We start from the raw sequence: 18,031 nt of genomic DNA, 5'->3' as shown, positions 1-18,031 counted from the left end.
GTCAGGGATCTTCCGAAAAAGGACAAAGTATATGCCCTTGCTATGGCCAAGTCAGTCAACACCCAGGAACCCCTTCCCCTCATGCCCAACCTGGCAATTTCAGGAAACTACAACAGGCCAGGGCTCCTGGCCTAACTTTTGGCCCAGTAACAATGTTATTCAGAACAAAAATATTTTGGCTAATAAAAGTCTAGGATTAGTGTTTCTTAAGATATATAAAGATGGGGTATACTGCTGTTGAACACTATCAGCAATGAAACAGCAAAATAAAGGGCGATGGGGTGAAGACCAATTGTGATGTTTCACTGGGAAACTCAGGCAGGGCCTTTGCAACTCCAGGTTAAAGAAAGGTGAAGCAAAGACACAAAAACTACGTTTCTGGCCCATTTCCAGCCCCACTGCAGGAAATTCCCTGCTTCTTCCAGGAATAGCTTCTACCTCCTTTGTGGGAAAAGCTGCCTGTTCTAGTAGCTAAAAGGACTTCCTGACCAGCAGATGGCTCACTGCTCCCCAAGTGGAGATGCTGGGAGCTTCTAACATTCCAGTCCCAAGTTTCCAAAGAAATTTTAAAACTCAGGCTGCAGGGCAAAGCCTTCAAGGGAGAAAAACAAAAAAAGGGGGGGGGGTATTAACAAGGGGAAGAAGGGGAAAAAAAAAAAAAGCCCATTGCTTCAGTCTATCTTACTCCCCCACCCCCACCCCAAAACAGAATAAAAACAAATCTCTGGTTTTATCACCTTTCTCTGCTCTATGTCTAGGTTGAGTCAGGTTCTGCTGTATTCTCTCTTGGCTGTGGCTACGCCCTTCTGTGCCTGATGCAAAAGAGCCAATGCCAAATTTCTTTTTCTGCCCCAAACACCTTTTTTGGTAAACCAAAGGAACAATAAAACAACCATTTGGAATTTCTCATTTTGCAGAGATTTAGCTGGTCCCCCAAATAAAAATACTCCTCCCTTGTACAACAACCCCCAGTAGCAGTGGTGGATCATTCACAGTGGAGGATTAGACTCCATCTGCCATCTTGCACTCTCATTCCCCACTCCTGGGCTAACTACTGCAACTAATGCAAACCACAGCAAAAGAGGAAAAATAAACAGTTTAGCAAAAATCTAAACATTCAACTGGAGTCGGTGCTGTTAAATGTGCTGGATCTCTCTTCTTTTGCCCACACTTATGAACATAGAATGTCCACACCTGGTTTGACAGAGGCACAGCTCAGGAGCAGCATAGACCCAGCATAGGTCTGAACTTGGCAGGTTTCCTGAGCCCAGCCAAGGAAAGCAGGCTGGAACAAAGGGTCCCAGGAATTCTCTGGAGGAGCAGCAGCAGCACCATGCCTATCTCCAATCTCTTGGTCTCATCACTGAGGACGACTGGAGACAAGGCAGTCAGCAGAGAGGTCCCTGTCACAACGCAGTGACACCAGCTGGCATCTTCCTGCTGAAGACTTCTGGACAGAGGAGATGATACCGATGCTTGGCAGTGATCCATAGAAAACCCTCTGTATGGAAGGGAAGCGAACCAGGAACCCAGAACACCTGGCTTGAGCCTTGAGCACCCCTGTAGCAGATGTCTACTTGGGGTTCTCAGAAACTAAAGGGATTGGAGTATGCAGCAATGGGGGTGCTGGGTCCTGCTGCTTCTGAAGCTCCATCTCGGCAGCCCTCTGCAGCGCCACCTCCACCAGCAGCTGGAAGCTGCTGAAGTCCTCCTTGTCCTGCTCTGGGGGTGTGGGCGGTGGTGTGTTGAAAAGTCCACCTGTGGGGCTCCCAGCCTCAGCCCTGGTCAGCAGGGCAAGTGTACTACCAGGGGTCACTAGGGACTTGGGGGACTCCAGCTCCCCTGGTGGGAAGGAGGCTGCTGGCTTTTCCCCCTGGCCTGTGTGGAGTGGCATGGAGCACACAGACAAAGAGAGCACATTGGCGGGGGCAGGTACCGACACTGCCAGCACTGAGGGGCTGTTACCACGGGGCAGGGCCACTTCTGCGGCCTTACCACCACGGCGGGAAATGGTGAACTGATTAGGGTCTTTGCCATCCTTCCGAAGCATGTCTGGGAGAAGCCGCCGCCGGGCGTTGATGAACCAGTTACATATCTGGAATGAGTATAAGAGACTGATCAGTTCACTCCATCCAAAACTACTATGAAGTTCTAAGCCCCAGAAACAACATCAAACATAAACAAGGTCCCAGCCCTCACAGTGGGTCACAGAAGAAGGAGAGTATATGAGAAATGACACAAACATAAACAGTGCTGGTGAAGACAATGACGGGGAGATCCAGTCTGGCCTTTGTGGATTTGGGGAAGTATTCCCTGAGGAAGCAGCTCTTCAACTGAGATCTAAAGTTATAAACAACTGATGAGGAGGGAACGGGCAGGGAGGAGTGGCAGGTAGCAGTAGAGTACCTATAAGAAACTCTGAAAGCAGGCCCACTTTGCTGGGCTGAGGATCCATTTCTTTCTCTCTTTTTTTGGATACTAGGGAGTGAACTCTGGGGCGCTTACCTAATGAGCCATATCCCCATTAACATTTCTGTATTTCTTTATTTAGAGACAGGGTTTCACTAAGTTGCTGAGGCTGGCTCTGAACTTGCGATCCTCGTTTCAGCCTCCTGAGCTGTTGGGGTTACAGGTGTGTGCCACAGTGTCCTGCAAGGATCCATTTTTCTTTCCTTTTTTTAGGATCCTTTTCTTGATCAGCAACAAAGCTATAAGGAGTGATTTGCTTTGTGGAAGCAGGGAGATGGGCTGGTAGTTCAGGTTACATTAAGGCATGAGGCAAGAAAAGGAAAAATGTTTGATCTATTTAGGAAACTAGAAGTGGCAGGACCTATGCTGGATGAGTGTAGGTGAGTGAAGGAGAGAGGGGATGATGTGAAGAGTGATCCACTCCTAAATCTGAAGAGTGTTGGTGTAGGCTGGAGAAAAGAGCCACAAATTACCAAGGAAGGGTCAGAAGAAAAATTACTGTTTTTGAGCAACATCAGGATTATGAGGCATGAAATTCTCCACTGCACACTGTGGTATGCTACAAAACTCAAGATGCCTGTAGATTCATGTGTCATATGCACACAGAACTAGGGATGGATTTCCAGGAACTTATACAATCTAGGCAAGAAATCAGATCACTACATTGCCCAGACTGCCTTGAACTTGCATTCCTCCTGCCTCAATCTCCTGAGTTACGGGGAACACAGGTGTAGCAGTGCACCCAGCCTCTAAGCTCTTTTGAGAACCAGCTTCACAGTTTCCAGTCTAGTCTTCTCACTGGTTGTCAGTCCCTTTCTAAAATGCAATGGCTCTCATTTCTATTGTAGAAAACTGCCATTTTTGTCTTCCTACTTCCTACAGATCAGTCCAGATTCCAGGAAGACTAAAAGTTCAAGGCCAACCTGAGCAACTGGGCTAGACCCTGTCTCAAAATAATATAAAGGGCTGGGGATGTAACTCATTGGTGCAGTGCCCCAGGGTTCAATCCCCAGTTTTTTTCCCTCTCTCACGCACATACCCCCCCCCCCCCCACACACACGTGCAGAGGTGGGGATGTATGGTAGGTGATGACTCTAAACCAACAGGGCTGATCCCACTAGCCCAGAACACTATGAGTTTTGTACATTTGTATCATCAAGCTTCTTTCTTGGCCCATTATTTGGGGTAAGCCCTTGGGTCCCATTTTCCCCTTGACTCTGCCTCTGTCCAAAGGAATAGCCACCTGTGAGAGGAACTGTTGCCTGCCATAGCTCTCTACCTAGCTGGTTGCAGCAGTACCCATCCCACAGGTGACCCAAAGATAGCACTGTGTCCCTGTGAGGGCAGAGTCAGGAACTTCTACGGCCCCTCTTTCCACATCCATTTCAGCTTGAAAGGACCTCAACCCTGAAGTTCATTCATCCCACTTCACTTCTGTGGTCTTCCTAGTGAAACTGAGCAGGCATCAGTAGCAGACACTAACCAGTGCTGGCAGAACTGAATCCCGAGTTGAAGTACAGGGAAGCCCCAAAGAAGAGATTGGGCTGAATTGCTGAGGAGGCAGAAAGAAGGAAGAAAACTTATTACACACCTTTGATATCACCAGCCAGCCATCTAATTTGCATTACGTTTAATCTGCATACAAGCCTGGGAGATAGTGGGCAGTGTCCCCAAAGTATTATAGAGGGAATCAGAAGCTCAAAAAGATGAAAGAGGGGCTGGGGTTGTGACTCAGTGGCAGAGCACTTGCCTAGCATGTGTGAGACACTAGGTTCCAGGCCTCAGCACCACATAAATAAAATAAAGGTATTTGGTCCATCTACAACTAAAAATTAAAAAAAAAGGATGAAAGAACTTACAAGGCTCAGTTATTCAGCCTATAATCCCAGTTACTTGGGAGGCTGAGGTAAGATGATACCAAGTTTGAGCTCAGCCTCAGCAATTTAGTGAGACCTTGTCTCAAAACAAAAAAACAAATAAGGTTTGGTGGGACTGGAAGCACAGCTCAGTGGTAGAGCATTTGTAAGGCCCTGGGTTCAATCCTCAGTACCACCAAAAACAAAAAGTCTGGGGACATGGCTCAGCAGTAGAGCACCTCTGGGCCCAATCCCCAGTATTGGAGGCTGGGGGTTGTTGAGATGAAAGAACTTGCCCAGAGTCACGCAGCCTCTGAGTATAGAGCTAGTATAGCTAAACAATTATGACTACAATCCTAATAGCAACACCTGAACACAAAACATCAGGTGCTATTCTGAATATCTGACACCTAGTTATTTAATCTTCAACAGCCTCAGATGGGTCTGTGATGATCTGTTAGAGAAACAAGAGGCCTTGGTCAGGGAGGTTCAGTAATTCCTCAAGATCACAGTACAAAGGCTGTAATCTGACCAATAGTGAGTTCCAGGCACCCTTGTTAGCCAGCCTAGGGGCATCAGCAGGAGACCCTTTCTTTCCCCTGGCTCAGGAGCAGCGCCTTTCAGCTATCTTCCTTCCATTTCTCCTTCCTCCCTCCCTCCCTCCCAAGGCAGCTTCCTGGGCTACCTATGTTATAGGAGGGCACTGCACCTGTCCACCCCAGCCTTAGATGCAGGCAATCAGTCAGGTCACAGTGACCTGGGCCAGGCAAAGTCAGGACAAGTCTAGCCTTGAAGCTGTTTCAGGGAGGGGTGCCCACTAGCAGCTGTGTGGACACCTAGCCCCTAGCTGCACTTCCCATTTTGGCTTATGATTCACAGAAGAGAACAACAGGAAAACGGCCCCTGTACCCATTCCCCTGAGTGCTCACCCAGGTCCACAGAAGACTTGGCAGCCTACTGTCTGTCGTGTCTCCTCGTCCTATAGAAATCCCACAGCTGAGGGCGGCCGGCAAGGCAGGAGGCTGAGGAAGCCTAGCCCCTTCAGCTGCCCACCCATGCCTAAGTCAGGAAAAGAGCACGTGACTCGCCCTCAATCAAGGTCCTCCAGAGGCGATGGGAAGGAAGCCAAAGTGAATCCTGTGATTTGTGTCGCAGCACACAGGCTGCGTCCCTCAGAGCCTGGCTGTCATCAAAGGGCTCCATGGAAAAGCTGCTGCCTTGTCAAGGTTTTTTTTTTTTCCTTAATCAGTGGCTGAGGTGGGAAGAAATCACTGGAAGAGTAGAGGGGCTCCAGGAAGCTGGCGCAGGCCCTGAGGATGGGAAAAGCGGGTCTGAGGAAGTGGGCAGAAAGCTTTCATTCCATGTGCCCCCTCAGCTGTGAGAGAGCAAAGGGAAGAAGTGAAGGTGTGCTGAGGCCTTTCCCACACCTCGCAGCACCATCTGCCCAGCAGCCAGCAGTCCCAGGTGTTCTAAAAAGCAGCTGGCTGTATTACAATCACCTTGAAAGTGATTGAAAAAAATTTTTTTACAGAGCTATTTCCTATCTGCTTCATAGATCAGGTGGGGGTGGAGTCAGGATTTCCAAACAAGTGAGCAGGAGAGTTTGCTGATTGGGCTTGGGATGACCCGGCTGGTGTAACTTGTCCTTGTGGGCAGAGCCTTTTTTTTAAGCAAAAACATAAGCTCAAAAAACAAAGATGGAGCGCCTCAGGAGGCTGAGGCAGGAGAACCAGGAGCTCAGAGCCAGCCTCAGGAAAAGCGAGGCTCTAACAACTCAGTGAGACCCTGTCTCTAAATAAAATACAAAATAGGGCTGGGGTTGTGGCTTGGCTGTAGATCGCTTGCCTCGAATGTGTGAGACCCTGGGTTGGATCCTCAGCATCACATAAAAATAAATAAACAAAAGATATTGTGTCCATGTATAACTAAAAATAATAATAATAATAATAATAATAATAATACAAAATAGAGTTGGGGATGTGGCCTAGAGGATGTGGCCCCTGAGTTCAATCCCTGGTACCTCCCCCCACCCCACCCCCCAAAAACAACCCCAGAGATGATATGTGGGGATACAGCGTGTCTGTGGGAGGACTGAAAGGCAGCTAGCTTTAGAGCCAGGGAGAAAGGGAGCACCTGAAGATAGTCACTGGCTGCCAAGAGGCCTGACTGTCCCTTCCTCCCACCACCACCACCACCACAGAGTCACCACAACCTCTGCACTAGGCTCCTTTCTCACTCTAGGTTCCTGAGCCATGAGGGTTCAGGAAAAGCTCCTCTCAGGAGGGGGCAGAGAGGTGCTGGTTCTGTTTCTAGCACAGAGCACTGGACCTGACTCAGTACAGCCCAGTTAATGTTGGAGGGAAGGCAGGTGGCACAGAACCCTCCCAGACAGCCCCAGACTAGAAACCATAGAGGACTAGAAACCACAGAGGAGTCCAACGTTAAACTAGGAATAGAGGGTGTCACCGGGACCAGTGAATAGCCTTCACAAGAGACTTTTTTTTTTTTTTTTGGTCTTGCTCTCCCAACTGCCTTGCTCAGGGCAAGTCCTGGCAAAGCAGTCAGTTAAATGACTCATTGACTTGCTAATGAGATTGCTCCCGGGGCCCTTTAAAGGAGACTTTCAAAAGAGATGCCCCAAGGAAAGAAAACAAGCTTAGCCAAATGTGAATACCTGTTGAAATCTGTGGTATTTGGAGTTCATTGCAATATTCTTACCTTTCTGGATATTTGAAAATGTTAACGATAAAATTTTAAAATGTAAATATACAGGGGTCGAGCTCAGTGGCACACACCTGTAATCCCAAGGACTCAGAAGGCTGCTGAAGGAGGATTATAAATTCAAGGCGAGCCTCAGCAACTTGTGGAGACCCTGTCTCAAAACATAAAAAAATAGGGGCTGGAGTTGTGGCTCAGTGGTAGTGGGTTTGCCCCACCTGTGTGAGGCACTGGGCTCAATTTTCAGCACCACATATAAATAAACGAGTAAAATAAAGGTTCATTCCAGCAGCTTGGGAGGCTGAGCCAGGAAAAAAAAAAAGCCAGCCTCAGCAACTTAGGGAGGCCCTAAACAACTCAGCAAGACCCTGTCTTTAAAATAAAATGCCAAAAAAGGGCTAGAGATGTGGGCAGTGGTTAAGTGCCCCTGGGTTCAATCCCAGGTACCAAAAACCAAACAAAGTTATTTTCATAAAAGGGTATAGGATGTAGCTAAGTGGTAGAGTGCTTGCATTACATGCATATGCTTAAGGCCCGGTTCAAGCCCCAGTGGGGAAGGGGAAGGGATGGCAGTGAAGAAATGGGCAAGGACACAAAGATGCCTCCAGGAATTTAAGCCAATTTTTCCTGACTCAGGAGCCTGTTTCCTTAATTCTGACATTTCCAATGCTTTATCATTATTTTCTGTCATTTTAACAGTTTAATACCAGGCATTGAGCTAAATACTAGGACTATAACAAAAAATGAAAGGAGGTCTCTTTCCTCCACACCTCCAGAATTTGGTGCCATCTAAAACTTAGCCAGTCAAGTGTCAATGTTAGGTCCCAGTCCAGTTGCTGCGGGAACACACAGCTTCCTGAGGGGTAGGGAGTCCCTTTTTCTGAGGGGGACAGCAGTTTGGGGTGGAGATCAGTACGTACAGCAGGAATGTGGGGGAGCAGATAAGTGCATAGTTGGGCTGATCTGAGATTCATGATAGCGTCCCTCAAGGAGTGCCACAAGGTGCCCTCTGTTTCCTAACTCTAGCATGACTGGCGCACAGTGGCCACCACTGGAATCCAATGGCTGATCCTTGCCTTGGACTTGTCCAAGTGGACCTGTTGTCCTAAGGGACCCATTAGTTCTCAAGGAGGATGTCTTGGCTTCATGTTTCCACTGTGGTCATGGGTAGGAGTGGCCACTAGGACTCACCTCCAGAGTCAGAGCCTTTGTACCACTATATACTAGGACAGTCAGCAAAATACCATGGCCACTTTAATACAGTTAGAAGGAATTTCCCTGTTTTTATATTTATCTACTTTGAAAAATTATTTGGTTTTATACTTGCGTATAGAAGCAAAAAGCAAAAGTTTTTGTTTTTTTTTAACCTTGTTTAATATTTGTACATACTTAAGTGAAATGATTCAGGAGCCTGTTTTCTTAATTCTGAAATCTCCAATGCTTTATCATTATTTTCTGTCAGTAGTGCGCTTACCTAGCACATGTGGGGCCCTGGGTTCAATCCTCAGTACAACACAAAAATAAATAAATAAAATAAAGGTATCGACAACTACAACTAAAAAATAAATACTTAAAAAAAAAAAAAGGATTCAGATTACTATCTTGGGGAGACAGGTCCATGTATCAGATTTGAGAAAGTGTCCCTGACAAAAAGTAATTCCAATACAGTGACAAGTGGTTTGACAGAACAGGTATGGGAATACACAGCAGTGTCCCAAAACCCCAGCTGTGGGCCACAGAGTGTCTATACGAGAAAGAGGGGCTTGAATGGAGTGGGCCAGGTAGGAAAACTCAGGGCTGTGCCCAGCTACTCCCAGCCAAGGGAGAAAGCCTAGAGGCCTGAGGGTCAAGGGCCAGGAGGAGCCTGGACCCACCCCAGGTAGGTGGGTTCAGGGCAACATCAGATTTGTGCTTTAATATTCTAAAGAATGGACTGAAGGAGAAGGCTGAAGACAGTGATCCTGGCTTTTGGGCTCTAGACCTTTTGCCTGTGCTGTTCTACATTCTGTAAGTTCAAGGCCACCTCTTCTGGGAGCTTTGGGTCTATTTGAAGCTCCAGCCCTGGAGTTTCTGCTACCCTTGTCCCAGCAGAGATCACTTTGCAACATCAGTGGCCAAGCCTATCTCCTACCTGACCCCACACTTGATAGTCTTTAGGGTGTCCCTGAGGCATGGAGCTGAGTACAATGGGGGAGCTCAGGAGGACCCTGAAACGCTTTGTGTTACTAGGCACCCAGGGTCATCCAAGACTTTCTGCACTAGGGGAGAAATGAGGATGAAGTCAGGAGCAAAAGCACCCACTGGATACCAACCACGGCATAGTCAGCCTTGAATTCTTCTCAGTCCCTCCTCTCTATACCCTAGAAAAATATTACAACCACCTCCCTTTGTCCAGATCAGAAAATAATGAGGCTCAGAGAGATGGCAGTGACTTGGCCAGGGTCCAGGCTTCCTCATGTGGAGAGGATGGAATCTGAGTCAGGATCTGTAACTCTAGATCCCTTCTTGAAGACAGACTAGGATTAACCGCTGCCCATGAGCTGATTCTTACTGAGACTCCTCTTGGTGGGGATAAGAGCTGGGAAGCCAGGGAGAAAGCAGGAGGATCAGAATGGAGTGAAAGGGAGGGAGGCAGCACTGTGGAGGGGAGTAAACTGCAGTGATCTGGCAGGGGCAGAGGGCCCAGGGGAACTGGGGGAGGGGCCCAGCACGTTCCTGAAGGAAGAGGTGGGGGCCAGCAGTGACCTGCCAGGCTTAGGGCCTACTATAAGTCCCCCAGGGAGGTGAAAGTCAAATTGGACACAGACAATGGTGGTCTAGGGTATCCTGCCTTAGCACTTGAAAACAGTAAAAGCTGGGTGCAGTGGCTCACACCTGTAATCCCAGCAATTTGGGAGGCCAAGGCAGTTCCAAAGCCTCAGCAACTTAGTGAGGACCTGAGCAACTTGGCAAGACCCTGTCTCAAAAATAAAAAATCAAAAGGGCTGGGATGTAGCTCAGTGGTGAAGCACCCTTGCATTTGTTTTGCAGTTAATGATGACACCTGGGCACTAACAACCAAAAAGAAAATAGCAAAGACACCTAGACAACAGCAACAGAACAATTTAAAGGTGATGTTACTTTGCACTCCAAAAAAAAATTTTTTTTCCAGTGCTAAGAATGGAAGCCAGGCCAAGTGCTCCACTGAACTACATCCTAGCCTCCTGACAACTATCTTTTGAGTGTGTGCCTGTGCAGCTTTTGTTTTGTTTTGTTTTATGGAGATGATTAAGCCCAGGGGCACTTAATCACTGAGCCACATCCCCAGCCCATCTTAATATTTATTTAGAGACAAGGTCTCCCTGAATTGCTTAGGGTCTCCCTAAATCGCTGAGGCTGGCTTTGAACTCGCAATCCTCCTGCCTCTGCCTCCCAGCCACTGGGATTATAGGCGTGTGCCACCATGCCTACCTTCCTGTACAGTTTTCAGAGCACTTTCACATCCCGTTCTGAGTCTATTCCTCATAACAGTTCCATCAGGTAGAGGAATCTAACCCTCCCTCACTTTACAGATGGATAAAGCAAGACAAAGCGCACAGTCCTATGGTAGAATTGGGTTTTGGACCCGGAACCTCTGACTTCTTCCAACTCATTTCTTAACTACATTGCAGAACCCCAGCTGCCCCACAACCAAGACCCCAACCCAACAGTGTTATTAATGATGACACCTGGACACCAACAACAATTGCTTGCCTCTTCAGAACTTTTCAGAGTCTGAAATCTAGCTGCAATGACTTTACTTCACTGTCTTCCCTTTAAGCAGGGAGAGTGAGTGTTCTCACCTGACCCAAGAAACTGAGGTACAAAGCCACACTGTAAATCAGTGACAGGGCTGGCTCAGGTCTAAAACTTACCTGCAGCACTGAGAGGTTGGTCTGTCCAGAAAGGCTCAGCTTCTCCTGCTCTGAGGGGTAGGCGTTGTAGCGGTGCAAATACAGCCAGTCCCGGAGGATCTTCACGGACTCCTTGGGTAGGTTCCCCCTGCGCTTCCTCTTGCCCGCCAGGGAGAGGAGGCCTTCATCTTCACCCAGATCACTGTCTGACATGGTGCCTAGGAGCTAGGCTGGATCTTAGGTGAGCCTGGGACAAGTGGCATAGGGGACATCATTACTGTGCACTTACCGCCACTTACCCTGTTTCTTAATTTGCTCACTACTACTACAGCCTGAGATTCCAGAAACTGAGGAGTCTCCAAAGTCTCTGGCTACACCCTAGCTGGAGAAACTAGAAGGATGAGTCCAAAATGCCACCATTTCGTGGATCCAGATAGGTGACTACTAAATGAGCCGCATCTGGGCATGGTGGTGCACACCTGTAATCCCAACTACTCAGGAAGCTGAGGCGGGAGGAGTGCAAGTTTCGGCCAGCCTGGGCAACTTGGTAAGAACCTGTCTCAAAATTAAAAATAAAAAGGGCTGGAGATGAGGCTCAGAGGTTAAACCCCTCTGGGTTCATCCCTGGTATCAAATAAACTAAAATGAATGGCAACTCAAGTAGGAAGACAAGAAATCATTATGGCTATGATTGAAATCTATTGTACCCAGCATTTTATATTACTTCATTTAATTCTCACAAACCTCTCTGAGGGAGAAACTATTCATATTGTTTTATAGATGAGGAAACAAAGAAAATAATAAGAATGCAACCCGGGTCCACACAAAACCTCATACACAAATGTTCACAGCAACCTTATTCACAGTAGCCAAAAGGTGTTAACAACCAAGTGGCTATCAACAGATGAATGATTTGTGATTTACTTACACAATGAATATTATCTGCCCCCAAAAAGAAGTTCTCATATTTTCTATAACATGGACGGACCTTGAAAACATGCTAAGTAAATCCTCAAAGAGGCTAGCCACACAAGAACACATATGGTATGTTTACAATGGAATGTCCAGGATAGGAGGCTCTATAGTGACAGAAGGGAGATTGGGCAGTTAGGGCTGGGGAGGATAAGAGTGGTAGCTACAGTGAATGGAGTTTCTTTCTGAGAGGATAAAAATATCCTAAAATTGACTGGTAGTGATCGCTGCACATGGTTGTAAAAATACTAAAAACCACTGATTTATATACTTTAAATTAGTAAATTGTGTAGTATGCAAGTTATATCCCAATAAAAAGTTACTTTAAAAATCCCATCTGCAGGAGTTATTCAAGTAGGATTTGGGCTCAGGTAACCTGCTTCTCCCATCCCTTTGTGATCTCTGCATTATCTTGCCTCCCAGGTCTCCCAAGGCCAGTGAGGTGTCTGGAAACTATAATCACATGGTCCTGCAACAAACCATGTAATATTTATTAAGCATCTACTGTGTACCGTGCCAACAGTAGTGAATCATCCCTACTGGTTGTTTCTTAGATACTCTCCTTGTTTAGGCCTCAGCCTGGTCCCAGGCAAGGCTCTATCTGGTCCCTGCCCTACCCCCATTTGGCTGTGTGACCCTGGGTAAGTATCCTTTCCTCTCCTGGCTTGAAGTTCCCCCTCCTTCACCTGTCAAACAGAGGAAGATTTTTTTTCCCCCTAGATAACCCAATTCAGCTGCTCATTCCCCCCCTAAAGTTCTTGTTCACACAAGCAAAAGAAATTTACATTTTAAAAGCAAAAGTTCTAGGCCAAGCCTGATGCCAGAATCTCAAGGCTCCTCCCTTCTCAGCCTTTTAACAGCTCTCCAGCAGGCTGGGCCAACAGACTCTGGCATCTCCCAGGTTTTGTTTCCTCGACTTGGGTCTGAGCCCAGATCTCTGGGCCGGCGAAGCCAGGCTTTCGAGGGAAGGGTCTACCCTCAGCCAGGCCACCTGGAGGTGAGACAGGCACTGCTTAGACGTGCCACTCCTCAGAAAGCACCACTGCTGTCTGCTTTCTGAGGTCAGACATTTCTAGCTGCCAGGGCAGCTGGGATCTGGGCTCAGGGATGCAGCCCTGGCAAGCAGTGAGAAGTTTACTCAAGGTTATCTGTACAAATTCCACCCTGGCTGCCAGCCAGAACCCAATCTGCAGGGTTCCAGAGGTAGGCCCCGGGGATGACCCCTTAGTCTGCACAAACCTTTCCATTTCGGTGCCCTGCTTCCCAGGCAGGCCTACAGTCCTGCAGGTTTCCCACATACTTTATCTCACAGTTACACATCTTGCCCACCCCACAGACAACTCCGATAGCGATCAGGTAACCGGCACAGCCCACTGCTGAACTCCTACAAGCCCCATGATTTTCAGACACACATTGCACGCACACAGCTTACAAACCCCAAGCCTAGCACCAAAGACTGTGACCCATTCAACTAGCCCAACTCCTGCATCCGCCCACCCACGAACTCCAACCGACCCGCCCACCCACGATGTCCCCAAAGGGGAAAAACTCTGGACGTCATCACATCAGCGGTCAGCTCAGAGCCCCTCCGACACAACACCCAGTGCACCCTCCTACATGCTCCCACGACGCCACCTGCAGCCACTCCCGCAGGAACTTTCTGACAACTCCCCCAGCTCGGCCGACACTCCCCCGGGTCGCGCACCGGGGCTCACATTCCCAGCAGTTCACACAAAGCGCGAAACCTCCCCCGCCGCCCAGACAGAGCAGAGCACATGGCTCCCGGGGCGGCTAGGAGTCGGCCGGCGCTCGGGGCGCCCGCACCCCCGGCCCCCCACCCCAGGTCAAAATGCGCGCAACAGCTCCTTCGTGGGCCTGCAAACCCGGAGGGGCTAGGGCTCTGGGAAAAAAGAAAACTCACGTGTCTGAACCGGGGCAGGAAAAGTTTGGTTCCCACCCCCTTCCCCGGCAGCTCCGAGCTGGCTGCCTCTTCGGGGCGCGGGGCCGGCGGAGCGTGCGCGCTCGGCTTTGTGCTCCGAACTCGGCCCGGAGGGGGAGGGGAGAGGAGGGGGCTGGGCTCCCACCTCCGCACCGCCCCCCCAGTCCTGCGCCCAGACTCCATGTTGTTCGCCCCCAGCCCCAGGGACCGCGCGCCTCCCCGGCGTGAGGCTCGGCTCCCCGTCGCCTGCCCAAGGTCCCGGCGCGCACAAACTTTCTCCCGGTCGCCGGCCCCACGCGCCCGGCTGCCTTGGCCCGCCCGGGAGTGACAGATGCCTCGGAGACAGACTTTCCTTTGTTCCAAAGGAAAGGGGAACTCGCGCGGGCTCCCCACCCTCCCCTCTCGGGGCCCTTCCCACTGCCCCCACCCCCAGCTGTCACTCTCAGCCGCCCCCTCCCCGGCTCGGCCGCGGGGGGGGCCCTGCCGGCGGTTAGCAACGTGCACTTTTGAAACCAAACAAACCCGCCCCCCGCGCGCTCACCCCAGTCCGGGGCACTGGCGGCCCGCTCCCAGAGTGGGATCCTAGGGAGCTGGGCCCCCCAAAAGGGCCCGAGCGAACTTCCTCCCGGGGGCTGACGAGGCTCCCGCCAGCACTCCGCAGTCGGGACTCACAAACACACCCAAGCTCACACACCCACAATCGCACGCGCCAGGATGACGCCCCCTCCCCCGCCCGGCAGCGAAAAAGAAACTTTCCAAGTTGTCCGCGCGCCCCCACCCCCATCTCCGCCCCTCCTGCGTCCCGCACTGACTTTTCCCGGCGGCTTTCGGGCCCACGCGGCCTCGGGAAGGGTGCGGGGCGTCCCGGCCGGGGCGGGGGGCGCCGGGGGCGCGCGCCGCGTACCTGCCGGGCCTGACACCCGCCTGACAGCTCGCGGCTGGAAAGCACCTCGCGGCCTGACGTCAGATCCCCTCTCCTCCCCTCAGCGCGCGCCTCGCCCTCCCCCACCGCCCGGAGGCAGCAAACAAACTTTGCGCCGAGCGCGACCAACTACGCCCACCCCCCCGCGGGGCGGGCCCGCAGCCCGGGGGGCTCCGCCCCGCCCACCGCGCCGGAGGGGGCGGGCCCGAAGGGCACCTTCTTCCTGCGCCCACCCACCTCAGGAATGCCACATGGCCTCGGGAGGGAAGCGGTGGGACCTGGGCTCCCGCAGCCCGCTTAGGGGCAGGAAGTGGCCCGCTCCTTCTTTCGGAGAGCATTTCCGGAGCGCCTACTGTGTGCTCTTGGCCGGGGGTGGGGCCTTACAAAGGGAGAACTTATGCCCGTCCCGACGATTGCTTGTGGGCCCCGCACCAGAACTCGGGTCCGCCCCGGGATGGTTCACATTGCTTGGAGGAGAAACTGAGGCCAGTTAGTCCCAGACTTACCCCCAGTTGGTAAGGTGCCCGGCTCAAAATGCGATTCCTGTTCTTTCCTTAAGGGCCCACAGACTCTGGAATAAGGCTGCCTGGGAACTACCCCAAGCAGGTAACCCAGGCCTAGCATTCAAGGGCGGTCAGCCAGGCTGTGCGCGCACTTCTAGGTATCATTGGAGGTACATCAGGTTGTGGGATAGGTGCTGCCTTACATGTGAGCTGCAGAGAGGGTCAGCGTTTGCTTTTGTCACAGTTAAACAGTATCATTCAGCCAGGTGGGTCAGACAGCAAAGCCAGAGCCACCCACCGGTTGGGCTGGTCCTTGACAGGTTCTGAGGGGCCGGCTGGGAGCTTGCGGGCCTTGGCTGGTTCCTCTTTCCTCTGTGGTTACACACTGCTTCAGGAGCTTTTTCTTGACTTCCCACCATCCCGCCAGCGCTCCTGGTCTCTGCAGTGTGCACCCCACACACCAGAAAGTATCTGCTGATCCTCGCCTAATTCGAACCAGGAAGACCCTCTTCTGGGCTACTCTTTCTTCATCTAGACCCAGATATGTGGGGCCCTTGAGATTAGAAAGCAACTGCTTTGAAAATAGCTTTTTGTAATTTTTTTCTTTAATGCTTTCTCTTATTTATTGTTTTGTTATTGCTGAGATAGGTGCTCCCTATGTGAATGCAGGCAGGCACCAGTAACTGGTATGTATGTATGTATTGGTACTGGGGATTGAAACCAGGGGCACTGTACCACTGAGCTACACCCCCAGCCAGCCCTTTTTATTTTTTGTTTCAAGACAGGTTTTTGCTAAGGCTCCTAAGTTGCTAAGGCTGTCTTCAAATTTATGATCCTCCTACTTCAGCCACCTGCACAGGGTGGGGGCAGGAATTACAGTAAAACCACAAAGTGACCAGGTCAACTCAGTTTTTTGTTTGGTTTTTGGTACCAGGGATTGAACCCAGGGGCACTTGACCACTGAGCCACATCCCCAGCCCCCTTTTATACTGTATTTAGAGACAGAGTCTCTTTTTTGTTGTTGTTTGGTACCAGGGATTGAACTCGGGGGCACTTGACTACTGAGCCTCATCCCCAGCCCTATTTTGTATTTTATTTAGAGACAGAGTCTTGCTAAGTTGCTAAGGGCCTTGATAAGTTGCTGAGGCTGGCTTTGAATTTGTGATCCTCCTGCCTCAGCCTCCCAAGCTGCGGGATTACCGGCGTGTTCGACCATACTTGGCTTCAGTTTTGGGTCTTAATTACACTTTAGCAGTGGAGAACTCTGGGAACAAAAGTTGAAATTTTTTTTTCCCCCAAATAAGTCCTAAGTCAATAGGGTCACTGATTCAATGACTCTTAAGGTTCATATGGACTCCAAAGACACCAGATTTCCTGCAAATGCATAGAACTAAGTTGGCCAGCTGCCTTCTGTCCAAAATGTCAGTGACACTGCCCTGTTTTCTCCACTACACAGATGGAGAAAGTGAGGCCCAGTGTGGTGGCCACACACAATTTCTAGGCCAAGTTTGATCTGCAGCCCTCTGAGAAAAAAAAGGGAGGCTTGGGCAGTCTTAGGTAAGAAAGGTCAAATCAGTTGAGTCCTAACCTAGGGTTGCAGAGGATGCATGGGGCAAGGATCTTTAGGAGGTGGGGAATCTGGAGGGAAAATAAAGGTCTAACCAGGTGAGCTTCCTAAGTCTGTGGATGAAGACAGTGACTTCTCCCCACAACCTTTTTTTTTGGTGTGTGTGTGTGTGGTGCTGGGGATTGACTCAGGGCCTTGTGCATATAAGGCAAGCACTCTACCAACAGAGCTGTGTCCCCAGCCCTCTCTCCTACCCCTTTGCCTGCAGCTGACAAAGCCAGTCTGGAGCCCCTTCCTAGACCTGGAGGGGAAGGAGGGAAGGGAAAGAGGGAGGCTGGTTGTGTATCGGGACTTCACAGAAACAAATTCCCTGCCAAAACAGTAAGTTTTTAGAAGTTGTAAGCTAATTTAGTCGTTTTTTTTTTTTTCCTTTTTTGTGGTTCTGGGGATCAAACCCAGGGTCTTATGCTAGGCAGGTACTGGACCACTGAGCTACATCCCCAGCCCTGCTTTGGACATAGTTGATGAGGAACTATCATGGGAAAACTTTTTCCAACTGTTAAAGTTGTTTTTGGAGACAGGTGTCCCACTAGATGGCCTAGGCTGGCCTCAAACTCCTGAGCTCAAGTGATCTGCCTCAGTATCCTGAGTGGCACAACATGTGTGTGCCACTGTGCCTGGCTCTGTCATCCTGTTTTGCCACACATTCTCTTTATTAAAAAATAAATAAAATAAAATTACTGTAGTGGGCTGGGGGTTTAGTTCAGTGGTAGAACCTTTGTTAGCTGCATGTGGTCTTAGGTTTGATCCCCAGCAATATACACACGCGCACACGCGCACACACACACTACTGTGGCAAGAAACCTCTCCTCCTTTTTTCCCCACACATGAAGAAACTGTCCCTGAGAGAAGAGACTTGCCTCATGATGAGTGTGGGACCCAGTACTCCGGGAAAGATCTGGGCTGAGATAGGAGAGATGGGAGTGGTGTCGAAGCCCAATCTGATCTGGCTCTCCAGATCATAAGTCAGTTTCTTGCCTGAATACCAGAAAATCCCAGATCTCAGAGACTCTTGGATGTGGGACTTTGTGTGCCAGTTTCTGGCATTGGTAGTTACACAGATGCAAATGAATTCATATGAATTCACTTTCATTTAAAAAAAAATAGGGACTAGGGATGTGGCTCATTGGTAGAGCACTTGCCTAGCATGTGC

The 18,031-nt window shown here is 50.0% G+C and overlaps 1 protein-coding gene across 1 annotated transcript; it reads right to left on the bottom strand.

Moving 5' to 3' along the window:
- Window positions 1-689: 689 nt before the first annotated feature.
- On the bottom strand, window positions 690-14,673 carry Tgif2 (TGFB induced factor homeobox 2). The gene is made up of 3 exons (XM_026383337.2): window positions 14,639-14,673; window positions 10,937-11,162; window positions 690-2,095 (listed from the first exon to the last, which is right to left on the bottom strand). The coding sequence occupies exons 2-3, from the start codon at window positions 11,126-11,128 to the stop codon at window positions 1,574-1,576; spliced, it is 714 nt and encodes a 237-aa protein (XP_026239122.2). The 5' UTR covers window positions 11,129-11,162; window positions 14,639-14,673; the 3' UTR covers window positions 690-1,573.
- Between the last annotated feature and the right edge of the window lie 3,358 nt (window positions 14,674-18,031).

Source organism: Urocitellus parryii, chromosome 6 (genome assembly GCF_045843805.1).
Source record: "Urocitellus parryii isolate mUroPar1 chromosome 6, mUroPar1.hap1, whole genome shotgun sequence".
Classification (NCBI taxonomy): Eukaryota; Metazoa; Chordata; class Mammalia; order Rodentia; family Sciuridae; genus Urocitellus; species Urocitellus parryii.
Note: the sequence above shows the minus strand (reverse complement) of the source record. Positions and strands in the feature narration are given on the sequence as shown.